The sequence below is a fragment of the Macrobrachium nipponense genome, chromosome 26 (assembly GCF_015104395.2).
Source record: "Macrobrachium nipponense isolate FS-2020 chromosome 26, ASM1510439v2, whole genome shotgun sequence".
Classification (NCBI taxonomy): Eukaryota; Metazoa; Arthropoda; class Malacostraca; order Decapoda; family Palaemonidae; genus Macrobrachium; species Macrobrachium nipponense.
Window position 1 is genome coordinate 17212327 of NC_087215.1, and position 19155 is coordinate 17231481.

The window sequence follows — 19155 nt, forward strand, 5'->3', positions numbered from 1 at the left end:
ATTTCACGTGTTTTGGCAGGTGGTTTATGGACGGCCCTTCTAATTTATCCGGCTTAGGAAAGAGACTAGGCTTAGTGTAAATAAGTAAATAACATTAAGTGTTAGGAAAAAGTAGGGTCAATCCGGAGGAGGTCGTATAGACACACCTTTCAAGGTGGGAGATTATCTGTGAAAACAGGAGCAGGTAACCTTGTTATGAGATTAAAAGCATATCAGTGCAATAATACTATGTTAAATCTATAGTTCAGAATCACTCGTAATTTTGTGCGATGGTAAACAGTTCCTTAGCCAGACCTCAAGTGCACAGCTGAATGTTGGAGTTACCCTTCGTTCCTTGGAAATATGTAACGTCGGCTTTCGGTTCGTTAGACCTAGTCAAGAGGTCCACACCAGACCTCATATTTCTTCCAACACAGTACCATACTTAAGGTTAATCCTTTGGACGAGGGCACTTGTTAGGCATAAGGCCATGGGCGTCCGCAGCATCTTTTCCAAGGGGCCGGAGGCGGGGGCGGGGCGGGGGTGGGGTGGGGGAATCTTCTTAATACATAAATGGATTATAGAGTTAATGGTATCAAACTGACAAATACTTTTGACCTAGCAAGTTAATTCCAAAAACTGTATCAGCGCCTGCATTTCTTTAATGAATAAAGTAATACACACACACACACACACACACACACACACACACACACACACACATATATATCTATTATATATATAATATATATAATATATATATATATATAGATATAAGATATAAATATATATATTGTGTGAGAGAGAGAGGAGAAGAGGAGAGGAGAGAGAGACGAGAGAGAGAGAGAGAGAGAGAGATCATATGACCAATAAATCATTTACTAAGAAGGAAATTCCTTTCTCACTTGTAAATACGTTTGGGTAAACGTTTCAGATTAAGAGACTTAATTTTAAGATTAAGAGTGATAATGAGGTAAACAAATAAATTAGCGATAACTGTATGAAGGACAAGCTAAACAAGCATAAGGAACAAATGATTCCCTTGACACAAGCAACAAAAATAATATCGCTAGAGAAAAATACTGTAACGTTGTAATATAGAATGGTTGAGCCTAGATTGGTTAGGGCCGTGAATCACGCCTGATCAACCGCCATCAGTCAACCCAACAGTGGAGACTATGAAATATAATTGCATGTTGCAAGCAACCTTATCTCTTGACACATTATAGGAACGAGAGAGCTTTACCCTTCTGGCGTCAAGGCAAAATAGTACACCAAGGCTTGGTACTAGTTCCTTTACAGAATGTGATGCGAACAGCACACTGATTCAAGACAGATAGTAGAGACGAAAGCGGAAGTTTCCTGTTCATATGAAATTAGCACGGAAAGGGGATTACGATGACGTATTGCTTTAATAACAACATTAAGAACAGCCAGCGTAGAGATCCAGTGAATGGTCAGTTTATTCAACTTTTATACTGCAGGACTTCTTTCTGACAAAACTGGGTCTAAAGCAAGTCATCTTATCAACTGCACTTTACCAGAGCTGATTTTTTTTTGGGTTGTCGCTCTTGAGAACTGCATTGTTGCGTCACTACACCTGTCCTTCTAATGAATAGCGTACCTGTGGTACTAACGTCCCTAAGGGGAAGAGTGGGTCACATTGGCCACTTTCTTTTTCGATATCTTAAATCATTTTCAGATTGATAGAACGAGGCCTCTGGCGTTCTCTCCTTCATCAAATATTTCTTTGTTCACGGAGAGGGCGTGTCAACTCCGAGGGCATGGCTGTCACACGCGTGGAATTCCTCTCCTTATTTTTTGTGACTCTCATTGAGGCGTTTTAAACCACGACTAATGCAAGAAAAGACCCAAGGTCACCTGCGCGGAGTAAATCCCTTCGTGATGGACTTCATATTCAAAACACGAAGTTCGGAGAACAGATTTGCCTCTCTCGTGTATTTTAAGCATCATCCCTTAAAATCTCAATGAATGCACCTATTGTCTTTAATTACGCAACTGGAATGCGACAGAGAGGTAGATTGGGCAGCGGGGGTTGGGGTGTGGAAGGTAGGTAAGCAAAGTAGGGGTAACAGAAGAGGAAAAAAGTTCTCTGAATTATTCAGGTGAAGCAAAGGCTGTCTTCCCTAATCCGCATTCCATTCCGTCTTCAGATTTTGCAACTTGTTTGAGTTGTTACCTTCTCTTTTTCTGCCACCTGGGGCGTTTTGTTTGTGAAACCTGGTAGCCACTGATGACCCCAGACAATACCTTGAACCTGTTTACCATAAAGATTTTTGTTAAAAGGCAAATAAAAAAAGGGGGGGGGGGGTTTCTTTTCCACCAAGGACATAATGCTGTGTACGCGCGTAGTGAAACGTGCGTAGCTAGAGTCAAATATCCCGTCAAATAAACACAAATTATTCTGTATTCAAATATGGCCCTAATAACACGAGATATTTCGGCCGAGTTTCCCTACTACTGGCTTTGGAATGCAGGGCTTTGATTGGTTCCCAGGAGTGTGTCTGGCCTCCCATTGGCGGATCTCGGGCAACGTCACGGAAACGTTATCGAAACGTCACGGATCCGCGGCGTCCGGGGCGGCGATTGGCCGCTGGAGGTGACTCGGCGACGATTGGCGAAGGAAGGAGTCCCTTGACGTCATGAGAACTTTAGTAGAAGTCTCAATATGGAGGACAGTGGACGGTAGTGATGAGAATTTTTCTGTGTTTTTCACTGAAAACATAATGCCTAGAAGACGAAATGGAGAGTTGCCGTTACCGAGTGGATGGGAAATTGGACACGATTACGACGGAAAGATCTATTTCATCGATCACAACAATAAGAAAACGACGTGGATAGATCCGAGAGATAGGTAGGCCGTCTCTCTCTCCCTCTCTCTCTCTCTCTCGCACAACACACACAGCCATTCCTTTATTATAATTACGTGCTAACCCGTTCGTATTAGTGCCGAGTCGTGCTTGCTACTGTGTCTGACGGATACGCAGATCTTCCCTAGTGTGATTCGAAGTGGTTTGGTTTCCGAAACGAAGGTTTGGGCGAGAAATGATCATTTGGCCTCCTTTTTTGAGAGGAGTGAGAGAGAGAGAGAGAGAGACTGTGTCCGTATGTGTTGTTCGCATGCCAGTCTCATGGCCGCATATTTCCGTTATATTCCGCCTTTTCTTCGGCCCCGCAGCCGATTTTGGCGGCGTGAATGTGCATTTGGCGAGCGGAAATGTGGCGAATTTGGGATGTGGTGGAGGGGCCGAAAAGCGGGCCCAACATTTTTAAGTGGTATGTGAGTGTGTGACCCTGGCAGATAAAGCTTTGGAATGTTTGGTATGCAGGGGCCGGGAGGAGGGAGGGGGAGGGCGGGCGGCGGAGGAGGGCTTTGGGAGGACTTAAGGGGTCTCTTAGCCTACAGTAGGGAAATGGGGAAGAAGGAGGGGGTTCTGGGAGGGGGGGCGATGTTGTTAGAGGAATGATGCTCGCATTTTGCGATGTATTGGATGTACTATAGCATTAGACCTAGTTACGAATCTTAATTGGCGGGGAATACTTATATATATTACTGGCGTCGTTTTTTGTGTCCAGTGATGACGTTAGGCTGCAGACATCACTCTCCAGCCCCAAACTTGGTCTTTGGTGTCGTAACATAACCTTAAACATTAAAAATAGACAGCAATTGCTGAATAAAACCTACTTTAGACTGATGTTTAAGCTAAATCATGACATTTATTTAATTGCAAGATTAATTAAAAATATCAGATAATTATATATTAGGTTAAAATGCCTCAACACTTGAAACTTAATAAAAAAATGCCCACACATACAAGTTTTGGCATGTTATCAAGTCTTTAAAATTAATATATATTGTATTTAATTTCTCCTTAATCTGAATCTTAATCTTTCATTTATCCCATTGGTATTTTTTCATGTTCTAGCCTAATCTTGCATTACAAATTGTTATTATTGTTTCCATCCTTTTGTTGTTGATGTTTTCATGTGTACACTGCTGTAGTTAGTATGGAGATGATACAGTAAACATAGCTACTATCAGTTTTTCATGATTTCAGTTTTGGTCAGTTTATTATTTTTGAATGATTTTCTTAGATGTAATCAGACTATTAGCATTTGAACCTGGTTATTTTTTTTAAATTTCAGAATGCACTGAAATTATTTAACTATTTTAATTCTTTGTAATAACACCAGAGCATTGTAATTTGGAGAACAAGTTTGGTGAAATGGTCACGTGGAATATAGTATATATTCTTTACTGTTCAGCAGGTTTACCAGATTTGATTTTTGAATTTACAAGTAAATTAGCCTAGCATGGGTCTTTTGTTTGTTGTGGAACATGATAAAGAATAAAAGCAAATAGCTGGACAATACGCCTGTATATGTCCACTCTCAGGATTAACCTTAACCACGAGGAGGTTAATCCTGAAATTGTACCTTTTTGGATTAGGATTAAATGCCTCCTTTGGCAAGATGGGAGACGTGTCAACGCCGCTAATTGTAGGAAAGTCTCAACCTTTCGTAGCTAGAGTATAGTTAAAATTTATTATACTGTATTGAGGTATAGGTCTTAATGACAAGTTACTTGAACCTTTTCATTTTTACTGATTTGTTATTGTCACAGTGCTGAAAGATTTTGAATTCGTTTCGTAGCAGAAATTGCAGTAAGGTAAACTGAAAATTAAACCTAGAATTCGAACTAGTATATTCTTTCTTTCAAAATCACGTAAATAAATTGTGAAAAACTAGAATTACAAATAAGGATGTAATATATACTACAGGCATTCAGAAATATTTTTATGGGGAGTAAATATACAGTATTGTTAAGTTAATTACGGTAGTATTTTTACAGTGTGATGTATTAAAGAAAGCGCTATGTATAAAGATCTTATCAAGGTGTAGTATGGAGGCATTTTTTCATTTCTAGTAATTTATTTTGAATGAAAATTAAATGCTTCTGTGATCCAATGCTCAGAACACCCCTGGAGATTAAGAAAACCACAGCGAAAAGTTAAAAGATTTTGTCAGTTTGTTTAGCCAGTAAAGATTTTTTTTGGAATACTGGGGTACAATTGTAATTCATTATAAAAGTTGTGAAATCATAGTAAATAAGTCAAGAAAGTCACATTCCAGTATAGGCGTCAGAGAAGTGTATTTCTGGTGATAGATGTTCATTCTCGACATGGTTCGGAAGTCACGTAAAGTCGTAGGTCCCATTGCTGAATAACCATTGGTTCCATGTAACGTAAAAATACCATATAAACAAACAAATCTATAGAAAATTTATACTAATATTGTCCACAGATCTTATAAACTATTCTGTAGGTTGGCAGACTCTGTATTCAATGTAGAACCTATGTAGTCACTTTAATATACCAAAATGAGCACTGTAACAATATCAGTTCAGAATTATGGTTGAAGGATGAACACAGTATCATTTTTGCAAGGGTCAAAGACCAAATGATACATCGTGGCTTTGAAAACTATTGCGGGCTAATTGTTGTAACCAACGCTAGGCTGTGCTGAAAGGGTTAACATTTTTTGAGGTGAAAGAATCATCACCATTGTTCTTGTCACCATTGTTATTCATTCTACTTAAATGACAAAAAACTGCAGTGGAATGAGAAAGGCATTCTGAAGTGGTGTTTAGTAATTCAGTTGTAATTCATGATGGTAATGATGTTTATACTGTATACTGTACAGATTAGCAATATTTTAAATTTTAGTTAAGTTTTCATTGCTGTAACAAAAAATAAAAAAGAATTGCAAGAGCATTGCAGTATCAAGTCAGCTTGATCTGAGATGGAAGTTTGGTGTTGATAATAAGGATGATAGGCAGTCGTTGGGGATGTCTTGGGTTAGCCTTGACCATGATTGAGGGTGAGATCGGGCAAATCATCTTAAGTGAAGTGGTCACCACAGATTTGATGATATGCCAAGGTATGAGGAAAGTGGGATCAGGAGAAGACTGCCTTTTGTTCCCTCTTTGTTTTGAATGAGTGTGCTGGGATGCAAGAGAAGAATTTGTTGTTGTTGGGATAGGTTTGTGTTGGTTTTTCATCTTTCATTGGTGTTGTGTGCTTGGGTAAATTGTATTTACCAAGTTTGAAGTCGTGAATATCTTCTTCCTGTACTAACTCCTGTCTGTTTCTGTTTTGTATCTCAGTTTCTATCTTCAGATACATGGTTTGGATATGTACACAATTTATTCATGATTAATGAATCATTCAAGGTACTATATTTATTTCCATTCTCTCAGATGTACACAGTATCCTGAAGCAGCAGTAGAATTGTCATATACAGTACAGTAATTAGACCCCTACAACATTCTGAATTCCAGACATGCACAATAGCATCTGATACAGTAATTACTGATATAGTTACATGCCAGACTTGAACTGCTATGACTGCTGTGCATTACTGTGCAGTTACACCTAACGTCATCAGATTCATTTGGAGCAAAGCCACAAAGGCCACTCATGAGGAATCTCCCACAGAATTGAATGGTCTTATGTGAAAAAAAAAGAACAAGAAGAGTCACATGTAGTAAAGAATAGGAAATAAAGTTCATTAATTGAACATCTAATTCAAGGTCTGCATACTGTATAGGGGTCAAGGGAATAATAATCAACATAGTTTCACTTAATATCTCAGGGTCAGAGGCATTGCTTGGTTATTCCTTTTGTCATTTGCCATATCCCATGTGATTTTAATTGTTTAATCTGCTTTAATTCTATAAATAGCAATGGTTTAACCAAGTTTTACATGTGAACACATCATTCACTATACATACATACTGTACAGTATTTTGACCTTCCCAGTCAAGACTGTGGTTTATGTTGGTTACTGTACTGTACTTGTAAAGCCACAAGAATTTCTGGTTATGTTTCTTCTATTTGTTTCAATTATGTTTTGGTCTTGGAAATTAAAGTGATGATGTACAATACTAATGGAGAGCATAAAGGATTGTTTAGGAAGGTGAAGCAAATTCACTACAGTATTTGTTATGTGTGCTGGAATATAGCATCGTTTGACAAGGCGGTGTTGCTGCAAATTTTTATTTATTTTTAAGCTGTGCATATATAACTTATTACCCTTCATATTTGACATGTAATCACTATTTTGTTCATGAAACTTACCTGACAGATATATATATAGCTGTATTTCTGACGTCCGACAGAATTTCAAATTCGCGGCACACGTAGTGGGGCGGTCAGGTGGTAGTACCCATTCCCGCCGATGGGTCGGCGGATATCAGGAACCATTCCCATTTTCTATTCATATTTTTTCTGTCGCCGGTGCTGCAAACATCTGTTTACAGTACCTCCGTCTAGGATTTTTTCATATCTCGCTTAATATTATCTGGATTGACTTTTGGTATCGACTTCTGGATTGTTGGATTGGCACGCGTAATAGTGGATTGGTTTTTGATTTTGGATTGGCTTTTCTGGATTCAGTATGTCTGGATCAAGTTCGGGAAGTTTCAGAGTGTGTGTGAGGAGTGAATGTAAGGTGAGGCTTCTTAAACCTTCAGTTGATCCTCACACAGTTTGTATAGATTGCAGGGGGCAAGTTTGCGTGGTTGATGATCGGTGCAATGAATGTAAGGATTTGGATGATGATAAATGGAGGATGTATGAGACCTATCGGCGTAAATTGGAGCGCGATAGAGTCAGGAGGTCTTCCTCCAAGGGCAGCTCTACTAAAGGTAAGGATAGTAACATTTCTTTCCTCCTCTAACACCAGTAGATTTCGCCCAACCTAATCCTGTGTTGTTGCCTTCGGGGCCCCCAGTGCTGTGTCTGGAGAAGGTAACACCCCTTTCTCTGATTCTAGAGTCTATTCGTGCTCTCGAATCTAAAGTTTTGGCCCTAGAAACCGGCCCAGTGAAAGTTTGTGTTAGTGCCCCTAGTGTTGTGGAGGGGCGTCAGATCGGCCCCATAATGCCTCTAGGCCTAGACCTCTATCGGACTCCCAGGACTCAGGGAGTGGGTATGTCGAAAGCCGCAAGAGGGTTTACGGGGGCTCCCCACCGATCTGGCGTCCCCTTCGGCAGGCCTTGTTGCTAAATCCCAGGCTGCCAAGGAGCGCGCACGAGCGCGTATCCTGAAAGATTGCTTTTCGTCTCCGAAGAGTCCTCCCCGCGCAAGGGGTGGAGCGCTCGGAGAGACTCGCGTCCGTTTGAAAAGGACTTTTCGCTTTGAGGACGCTTCACGTCCTATGTCTCCTCTTTCGTCAGAGGACGCTTATGACGCCTTTCCTCCTCAGAAGAGAGGAAGGCTTTCTTCCGATGAGGACGTTCGTTTCCACGCACAGGCGTGTTCACCTGAGAGGCAGATAGCTGTACCTGCTAGAAGGAAGGAGGCGATCCCCTCGCCCCTCGCCTTCTCGCAGTCTCAGTCCTGCCCCTTCTTTTGCCTCCTTCGTCACCTACGACGGATATCCTTGTGTCCCTTCAGGACCAGATTACGTCGCTGATGGCTCAGAGGACTTGCCCAGCAGCAGTCGAGCCTAAGCGTAGGAAGGACGTTCGGCGCTGCCCGTCAAGAGGACGAAGCGGCCTCATTCTCTCTCAGCTCGCTCGTCTCTCTCTCCGCCTCCGGATCGTCAACGTTCTCGTTCTCCTAGCAGACCTTTTACTCTCTCAGGAGAAGACGCTCGTCAGGACGCTCGGCGTTCGAAGCAGGACGCTTTACGCTCTCGGCAAGTAGCGGTTGAGGACGCTCGGCAGGACGCTCGGCGTTCTAGACAGGACGCTTTGAGCTCTCTTCAAGACTCTTTTAAGGACGCTCGGCAGGACGCTCGGCGCGCGAAGCAGGACGCTTCTGGTTTTAGACAGGACGCTTTTGAGGACGCTCCGCAGGACGCTCGCCGTGTGAAGCAGGACGCTTTTCGAGCGAAGCAGGACGCTTTTGAGACTGCAAAGCAGGACGCTCGCTTGTCTAAGCAGGACGCTTTTGGCGGCCGCTCGTCAGGAAGCTCGCGCTTCCTTTCGTAGGGGAGCTTCTGTTAAGACAGTTCACGTGGCTTCTAAGGACGCTCCTCTTTCGGAAGATGTCCGTGCCTCTAAAGATCAACGTACGGCCGCTTCCGTACCTGTAGCGGATACTTCCAACCAACGGAAGTCTTTATTCAGGATTGAGCCTACGGGACGTACTCCCTCTCCTGATAGGCGTTCTCCAGTTCCTCTTAGGGAGGAAGGGGAACTTAGTAGTCCAGGGAGTTCCGTAGAGGAAGAACAGCCGGTAGCTTCAGCTGTCTCGGACTACAAGGTTCTTGTTAGGCTGTTACGTTCAGCATTCGGGGACAAGTTTCCAGCCGACAGCCCCTAGGTCTCCTCCCTCACAACTTTCGTCTTCCAAGACCGTAAAGACCCCTGAATTCGTCGAAATGAAGACGTCGCTGTCGACCAAGAGGGCGTTTAAGAAACTTCAAGACTTTATGTCCAGAAAGGAAGGATCAGGGCAAGACCACTTTCGCCCATCCACCCTCTAGACTCGCCGGGAAAGGAGGAGTTTGGTATGAGACCAAGGAGGATGTGGGATAAAGGTCCCTTCGTCCGCGTTGGGTGACTTCTCCAGTTTAGTGGACGCCCAGAGGAGGTCTCTCTTAGCGTCTGCTAAGGTGACCCTGGACTCCGGTTGAGACTGACCACCACTTGAAGGGACTTCTTCGTACCCTTAATGTGTTTAATTTCCTAGACTGGTGTCTGGGAGTTTTGGACCTTCAGTCTAGAAGTCCTGATTCTCTCAGTCTGGGGGAGCTGTCCAGCGTGTTGTCATGTATGGACAAGGCCGTCAGGGATGGTTCGGAGGAGCTAGTTTCGAATTTTGGAACTGCCTTCCTGAAGAAAAGAGCACTGCTGTGCAATTTTACTGCTAAGTCGGTATCTCCCGCTCAGAAAGCGGAATTGCTCTTTGCGCTCTTACGGACCATCTCTTCCCCCTTAGGCTATGGTAAAGGATCTTGCACAGAGTTTGCAAGAAAAGGCGACCCCAGGACCTCTTGGTTCAGTCTTCAAGACGTCCAGCGGTTCCTTCCACTTCAACATTCACAAACCCCCGAAGAAAGTCAAACCCTTTTCGCGGGCACCCCCCTCGAGAGCAGCTCCTCGAGGGAGAGGGTTTTCGAGAGGAAGAGCTTCATTCAAACCGAAAAACAGCAAATGAAGATCTCGTCCTTCAGACACCAGTCGGGGCCAGACTGGAATTCTTTGCGGAGTCTTGGAGGCAGAGAGGAGCGGATCCTTGGACCCTCAAGATAGTAGAACGGGGGTACAAGATCCCCTTTCTTCATCCTCCTCCTTTGACTTCAACTCCCAGAGACCTCTCTCCATCCTATCAGGGAGAGAAGAAAAGTGTTCTTTTCGATCTCTTAGACCAAGATGGTCGAAAAAAGAGCGGTGGAACAAGTCTTGGACCTAGAGTCACCGGGCTTCTACAACAGGATTTTCCTAGTGCCGAAGCAGTCCGTCAGGTTGGCGCCCGGTCCTGGATGTGAGCAGGCTAAATCTTTTTGTAGAAAAGATAAAGTTCAGAATGGAGACGCCTCAGTCGGTGCTGGGAGCATTGAGACCTGGCGACTGGATGGTGTCTCTAGACCTGCAGGACGCATACTTTCCACGTCCCAGTCCACCCTCTTTCAAGGAAGTACTGAGATTCGTCTTGGACAACAGGGTTTGGCAGTTCAGAGCCCTTTGTTTCGGTCTCAGCACGGCCCCAATGGTTTTCACAATGATTATGAGGAATGTAGCGAAGTGGCTCCATTCGTCAGGAATCAGGATATCCCTCTACCCTCGACGATTGGCTGATCAGAGCGTCGTCGAGGCAGAAGTGTCTGAAGGACCTTCAGTTTACGCTAGCCCTAGCAAAGTCTCTGGGTCTGTTGGTCAACACCGAAAAGTCGCATCTGACCCCGACACAGTCCATCGTGTATCTGGGGATTCAGATGGATTCATGGCTTTTCGGGCGTTTCCATCCCAGGAACGTCAGCGACTGGGGTTAGAGAAAGTCGCAGCCTTCCTAGAGAGAGAAGCTTGTTCGGTGAGGGAGTGGATGAGTCTGCTGGGCACCATTTCCTCACTAGAAAAGTTTGTCTCGCTGGGAAGACTGCACCTCAGGCCTCTTCAATTCTTCCTTGCGGAAGAATGGACGTCGAAAGGGGACCTGATGCCGATCCTAAGGATCTCCAACGAAGTAAGAGTACACTTAAGATGGTGGCTCGACCCTCAGAAGTTACGAGAGGGCCTCTCCTTAAATCTTCTGAGCCCCGACCTAGTGTTGTTCTCAGACGCTTTCCATTTCCGGTTGGGGAGCAACACTAGGGGAGGAAGAAGTGTCAGGCTCCTGGAGAGGGGAAAACAGGTAGCCTGGCACATCAATGTAAAGGAACTGGCAGCGATATTCCTGTCGCTGCAGTTCTTCGAAGAAAAAACTGTCAAGCAAAGGTTGTTCAAGTCAACTCGGACAGTACCACAGCCCTTGCGTATCTAAAGAATCAGGAGGGACTCGCTCCAGATCCCTTTTTCTCCGTGGCGAAGGAAGTTCTGCTATGGGCAGACGCAAGGCGCATTAAGATCCTGACAAGATTCGTGGCAGGGGTTCAGAATGTCAGGGCGGACCTTCTCAGCCGCCGCCGGAATCAGATTCTATCAACAGAATGGACCTTGCACCAGGAAGTCTGTCAAAAGTTATGGAAATTGTGGGACGTCCTCTAGTAGACCTGTTCGCTACATCAAGGACGAAGAGGCTTCCTCTGTATTGCTCCCCCGGTTATGGACCCAGGGCAATTGCAGTGGACGCGTTGCTCTGGAACTGGACAGACCTGGATCTTTACGCCTTTCCCCCATTCAAGATCATGGGGGACGTAATGAGAAAGTTCGCAGCGTCAGAAGGGACAAGTTGACTCTGATTGCCCAATGTGGCCAGCAAGAGAGTGGTTCACAGAGGTCATGACGTTCCTTGTGGACTTCCCAGAACGTTGCCCTGGAGGAGAGATCTACTCAGACAGCCTCTCTTCAAAAGGTTTCACCAAAACCTCTCCGCTCTGGCCCTGACTGCGTTCAGACTATCGAAAAAGCTGGCCGAGAGCGAGAGGCTTTTCAAAGGCAGCTGCGAGAGCAATCGCTAATGCTCGAAGAGCCTCTTCAAGAGCTGTCTACCAATCTAAGTGGTCCTCCTTCAGGGCATGGTGCAAGAAGGAAGGAATTTCCTCTTCCACGACCTCTGTGAATCAGATAGCAGATTTCTTACTCTATCTAAGAAATGTGCAAAAATTGGCAGTTCCTACAATCAAGGGTTATAGGAGTATGTTGTCTGCCGTTTTTCGCCACAGAGGAATGGACCTCTCCGACAATAAGGATCTGCACGATCTCTTAAGGTCGTTTGAAACCACCAAAATTCCACAAGCAAGACCGCCCATCATGGAATTTAGATGTGGTGTTGAAACATCTGATGCTAAGTCCCTTTGAGCCTCTCCATGAAGCTTCTCTAAGGGACTTAACGAGGAAAACGCTTTTCCTAGCTTCTCTGCGACGGCGAAGAGAGTAGTGAAATCCAAGCGTTCATTACCTAGTGGGTTTCAAGGGAGACAGCGCTGTCTGCTCGTTGAACCCCTTCTTTCTTGGCTAAGAACGAGAACCCGTCTAATCCTTGGCCAAAGAGCTTTGAAATCAAGGAATATCGAGTCTCGTGGGTCAAGATCCGAGAGAGCCCTGTGCACCCTGTCAGGGCTCTCAAGTTCTATGTGAATAGGATAGAGATAAGAAGGTCCCTCAGGTAATCTCTGGTGCTCGGTGAAGAGACCGGATTGCCGTTGCGAAGAATGCTGTTGCTTTTCTTCTTGAGGGACGTCATTAAAGAGGCTCATTCATCTTGCCAGAAGACTGATATGAGCCTCTTGAAAGTGAAAGCTCAACGAGGTCAGAGCCGTAGCTACCTCTCTTGCCTTCCAAAGGAACATGTCTATCAGAGATATTCTTGATAGCACCTTCTGGAGGAGCAATTCCGTATTCGCCTCACATTACCTCCGGGATGTGAGAACGATTTACGAGAACTGTAGTTTCTTTGGGACCTTACATTTCGGCAGACACAGTTTTGGGGGATGAATGGTAGCTCTCTCCCTATCCCTTAGCTTAGTTAGGGTTAGTTATTTGTTGTGTTTTTTTTTTGGTTGATGGTGAGATCTTCTGTGAAAATCTCCCATTCCATAGTGTTAATATCAGGGGTTTTTTTGCGTTAGTTGGTCAGGTGGTGGTCGGTTGCTGTGTTACTGCCATATGTTTGCCTAGATGGTCTTGTCGCATTGTGGTCACGTCCCCGTTGACAGAGCATCCAGAGAGCACCAGCACTACAGGTCAAAACCTGGCTGGCAACTCTGATAAAGCATAAGCAGGCTTTAGGTGACAGTAATCACATAGTCTACTTTTGCTATCAGGTAAGGAACCAATAAGTTAATCTTTTTATTTTAATTTAAATTTCCTAAAAAATCCTAGTCTCTCTCTACCCACCATCCGAAGGTGTGATTCAGCTACTATATATATCTGTCAGGTAAGTTTCATGAACAAAATGTTATTGTTATAATACAATTAAGTTTGTTCATACTTACCTGGCAGATATATATACTTAGAGTGCCCACCCTCCTGCCCCTCAGGAGACAAGGGCCCATGAATAAATATGAATAGAAAATGGGAATGGTTCCTGATATCCGCCGCCCAGCGGCGGGAATGGGTACTACCACCTGACCGCCCCACTACGTGTGCCGCGAATTTTTGAAAGTTCTGTCGGACGTCAGAAATAACAGCTATATATATATCTGCCAGGTAAGTATGAACAAACTTAATTGTATTATAACAATAACATTTTGTTTTTATTGTAAGTGGAAGTTGTTTTGCAGTTGCAGTAAAGATGCTTAGATATTTATTACAGAATTGTCCTTATCAGGTTAACCACTATCAGTTTTTTAATGTTAGTGAACATGAAGAGAATGGTTTAAAAATAAATGACAGCTCAAGTTTGCCTGCCCAGTGCATGTTGCATCTTAACACGTTTTATTTCCCGTTGAATATTTATTGCTTATTCATTTTGTATGACATTTCTAAATTCTTAATACCCTTGTGTTCATAGCCAAGGATCTTTTTGGAATTGTTTTTATTTTTATATTTGATTGGTTAGGTAAAGACTATTGAATACTCTTCTTGGGTGAAAAAGATGTTCAGGTTTAAGTTGAAAGGAGGTTGCTGTAATTGAGTGAGTGCTGTATTGCTGAGTGAAGATGCTGTAAGCATGATGGATGGAGTTGCTGTGAATACATGCAGAATATTGCAATGTTATTGTGCAGTGATGCATGCCTAATTGGTACCATCCATTGTTGAGAGAAGAGAACTGTACTATTGTACTGTATAGCACTGCACTGCACAGTAATTTGAGTAATTGCCTTCCTGACCTTCGTAATCATATCATTTGTTGTACCCTTAGGGATACAGAAGCTATTCTAATGGACAATTTTGATTACAGAGTTATTCATGGCATAAGATGATAAGTTGAAGTTTGATTGACTCAGTTTTGCTTGGTGATCTATTTCCTAATTCACTGGTTGATCATTGTGTGCGTTTTGGTAATGGCTTTGTCAAGATAATTTGGATGTGGTTAATGACTAGGACAGATTGTGAAAATATTACTTACACATTTAAATGTTTCCTTTTCAGTTATACCAAGGCCCAGACATTCGCCGATTGCGTCGGCCATGAACTTCCTTATGGGTGGGAGGAATGCTACGATCCACAAATTGGTGTTTACTACATTGATCACATTAATAGTAAGTTATTCATATCATTTGTAATTGCATTAAATGGATTTTTTATACGTAGAGTATTTGTGTAATCCTAAGCCGGCATACCGTCTGTTTAAATCATGATGGGACTTGAATGGTTGGCTTCATATGCAGTTTTTATTATAATAATACCAACATTCTGAACCAAAATTGTTAATGATTTAGAGAATTTGTTCACAAATAGGGAATTCCAGATTTTATAAAGTGAAATCATTTATCTACAATGTACAAATAATGGGGCAATGCAAAGTCTTTTTATTAGAGACCTCAATAGAATATAATGTGATGGAAAACAATGTACAGTGGGCCCCCTGTATTCGCATTATCCGGATTCGCGGACTCACACATTCACAGATTTCTCTCTGGAACATATCCCCCCCCCCCCCCCCCCCCCCCCCTTCTTCGCAGGAAATGCACCTATTTGCAGTATTTTTTCTATGAGAAATATCCATCAATTCCTTTTTTTTTTTTTTTATCAATTTTATCATAAAATGCACTTTTTATGATAAAACTTAAAAAAAACAGGTAATCAAATTTTTGGGGTTTTTTTTCTTGAGTTTCAACTAATAAAATAGGCCATTTTAAGTATATTTTTATAGGTATTCCAACTATTTGCGGGGGTGTCTGGTATGCATCCCCCACGAATAGTATTGGGGACAGCTGCAAAGGAGAGAAAACGTAATAAAATTCAGTTGAATCAAAAATTTAAAAAATTTTAAAAATTAGGGCTTGGAGGCTTGGCTCTTGAAGGTAGCATCACACCCATGTTTTAACTAACAAACACCAACATCTGCCTTGCCTCTGCCCAAAGACTGTTCCAAAGCTTTACTGTAAAGGAATAAAGCCTCTGTTGCCCATCAGTGTAATTTAGCACCTGAACAGAATAGGGATGTTGGCACTGCAAAATGACTCACTTGCACTAACTCCAGAAACTTACTAAAAGTGAGTGAGGCACTCAAAATAAACACATGATAATTGTCTAGAAGATGTTCCATGGATGATGATGCTGTTCAAATGGGATGGACTGTCCACCAACAATTTGACAAAAAATTGAATCCTGTGATATTATTACCATCTTTGCTGTAAGTAGTAGAACACATTTATGTACATGGAAATTCTTTTAATGCTGCAAAAGCTTTTATGTTAAAGGTAGCCCAAGTTACAGCCAGACACTAAATCATCCATTAAGCAGTTTAACAACACAATGAATGTTGAAAATATACTATAAGAAAAATATTGGTTTTGTCTGAATTTAGCTTCATGTCACACTAACTCCACCATTCACTGATCTGTGCCATGTATCAAAGCTAGCAGCTATATCATTGTTAATTAACAGATAATGTTACTAATAAGAACTGAAGGACCAGGTCTCCTCACTACCCTATCAAATGTCAGACATGCAAATGTAAGCTAGTTAAAGCAAACATTGACTTCTTCCAGATCAAAAGATGAAGAAGTTGAGTGGTTCTCTGAAACAGTGCTATTCCTCTTCCCAAATTGGGTTGTTGTTGAGGTTATTCACCCCTTTATTTGGTTATCTTGCATAGACTAGTGTAAAATGCACCCCAGGGGGGTATGCTGTCAGTGCACCTCCTTTGGTGCACCGTAAGTATTACTTGAAGTTCTTTGCAGTGTTCCTATGGCCCCAAGCTGAAACCCCTTTCATCTCCTGTTACACCTTTCAAACCTTTTTATCTTTTTACTGTCAGTTTCCATTTAAGCGCTGAATAACCTCATAGGTTCCAGCACTTGGCCTTTGGCCAAAATTCTATATTCTGTTCTATTCACCTTTTATTTGGTTATCTAACAAACCTTGTATGAAATTTGGGTTCATAGTACGGGTCTCTGACCGCCATCACATCATCTTATTTTAGCTTCAGGACTGAAACTTCTGACTGTAAAATGGTAATATAGAAATGTTTAGGAGTTATAGAATCTTGGTCATATTGTTATTGAAAGAAATGTAAGTGAGAATATGCAGTTGAAGCTATGTAATTAGGTTCTGATTAGCCCTGTGAATGTGGCATAGCTTAGATTCAGTTTACAGTATAACTGAATGTGGCATAGCTTAGATTCACACTATACTATATACCATTTAGCAGGAGGTGCCGCCTAATACAGTGGGCCCTCCGTATTTGCGTTCTTTGGGTTCGTGGACTCACGCATTTGCAGATTTCTCTCTGGAACATATCCCCCATTATTTGTGGTAAATTCACCTATTCGCAGTATTTTTCTATGAGAAATATCCACAAATTCATGTTTTTTTTTTCTATCAATTTCATCATAAAATGCACTTTTTGTGATAGAATTTTTGGGATAGGACTAATAAAAAAAAACAGGTATAATAATTTTTAGCTGGTTTTTCTCAAGTTTTAACTAACAAAATAAAAAAAAAAGGCTGGTTTAAGCATTTTTATAGGGGATTCCACCTATTCGCGGGGTTGGTCTGGTATGCATCCCCTGCAAATACGGGGGGTCCACTGTATTTTTCCATTTCCTCGTATAAGATAGGACATTTATCTCTAGATAGGCATTCATGTATTTGTTGTAGCAGATTTTTAATTTTCCATTTTTTTTTTTTTTTTTTTTTTTTTTCCTCAGAGCAAAACCAAATTGAGGACCCCAGATTAGCATGGCGGCAAGTTCAGGAGGCTATGCTCTCCGAGTATCTGTGTTCAGCTCAGAACGACCTGAGTGCCAAACAGGACATTATGCAGGTCAAGGCTCAGCGCCTGGCATTAGCGCAAGACGAGTATCATCATCTCAACACTACTCTTACCAACCTTTTTAGCTCAAGATCCTCATGTAAGACACAAGTTTCTTGTTTCACATTTACTACTGTAGTAGTAATTGTATTGATTTTTCCATTTTGAACCATTTATGACTTTTTCATTTATTGTGAAAGGGTTATTAGAATTCATGTCAAGTCGTTATGTAAGCGTAAAGTGACCTTATTGATATCTGACAAGTTTTATTTGAAGTTGCACAGTAATAAGAGGAGATCATTTTTTGTTTGATTACAATTTAAAGAGATCATTTTCATTTTATAATATAAATCTTATTCATTATTTGTCATGTGTTATTACAGTAAGTTCGAGTGGCAGTGGTGCTGGACGTTATGATACAGATTTGCTCAAGGCAGACGTAGCTCTGGCCAGGAGTCGTGTTAGTCGTCTAAAAAGGGAACTTCATCAGATAAAGCATGAGGTTGCAAACACTGAGGCTGGCATGCAGACATTGGCACAGTGAGTTGATTTGTGTACATTATTGCTGATATATTACTATCGCAGTTATTGTTATGTTTCTTTGTTTTTACCTTCCCTTTTTTTTTTCTCTTTCTATACATTACATAGGTATGTAATGTCTCCTTTTTAAGTTACTTTTAATATTTTTTGTTTTCACAGAGTTCAAGAAAAGTTGAGTGGTTTAACCACACCTTACAGTATAGAGCAGGCACAAGTTATTGTTGCAGAGCTGAAAAACATCGAAGAATCTTTACGAGCGGGAGAAAAGGAGAAAGCTGAGCTTATCAAATCTTTGAATGTGTTAAGAGAAGACATTATTGCATCTGAAACTACCCAAGCTATAGAAGTAAATCTTGAAAAGGCAGCTGAGAAGTATAGCACAGCCTCACAGACTGACTTTTGTGGCGAGGTAATATTTTGTTGCCTTGAGTGCTGTGATGAGATAGCTCTCCTATCATGGAGGTAGATTTGTGCCATGAAGAGTTCTTCTCTCTCTCTCTCTCTTTTTTTTTTTTAATTGTGGTATTTGTGCTGAGTTTTCATTTCCATTGGCACTGTGAATGTGTCACCTCAGCACTGCTTTTCCTCTTTTACAAGTTTTGCATTCTGATGTAGATTTATATAAAGTTGTAAGTATAAGGTGGAATAGTAGGTGATGGTAGTTTGAAGATCTAATTTTCTTATTGCTGTAACAGTAAACATGAAATCTTTTGGTAATGTTTATTTTTGTAAGTTTGAAGTAACATTAATTTGCAGTGATTGATGGTAAATAAATGTGATCTTTTGTTTTTTAATGTCATGTAGAAAAAAAATTCTAAGAATTACTTTTTTTATTGTAGGGAATGCCCCTCGGAGCAAGGTTAGCTGAACTTACGAGACTCAAGTTGGAATATGACTCTGCTAAAAGCACACTCAAAGGGTTGCAACATGACTTGGCAGGATTAGAGGAAAAGCTGTCTCCTGAAGATCTCCAAGGTGACAGGGATAGAGTTGTACTCATTCAAGAAAAGGAGCAGCTACTACGGGAGTATCGAAGTGTTCGTTCATATACTCGTGACCCTTTACAGGTAAGTGCCTTTTA

At 41.9% G+C, this 19155-nt stretch overlaps 1 protein-coding gene across 1 annotated transcript in view; it reads left to right on the forward strand.

Annotated features, from left to right (window-relative positions):
- Positions 1-2642: 2642 nt before the first annotated feature.
- The window catches only part of LOC135199994 (protein kibra-like), a 33113-nt gene continuing 16600 nt past the window's right edge, over positions 2643-19155 (forward strand). The window contains exons 1-6 of the mRNA XM_064228189.1: positions 2643-2854; positions 14705-14814; positions 17431-17634; positions 17918-18074; positions 18234-18483; positions 18914-19141. Coding sequence (XP_064084259.1) covers positions 2643-2854; positions 14705-14814; positions 17431-17634; positions 17918-18074; positions 18234-18483; positions 18914-19141 — 1161 coding nt within the window. The remainder of the gene's footprint in view (positions 2855-14704; positions 14815-17430; positions 17635-17917; positions 18075-18233; positions 18484-18913; positions 19142-19155) is intronic.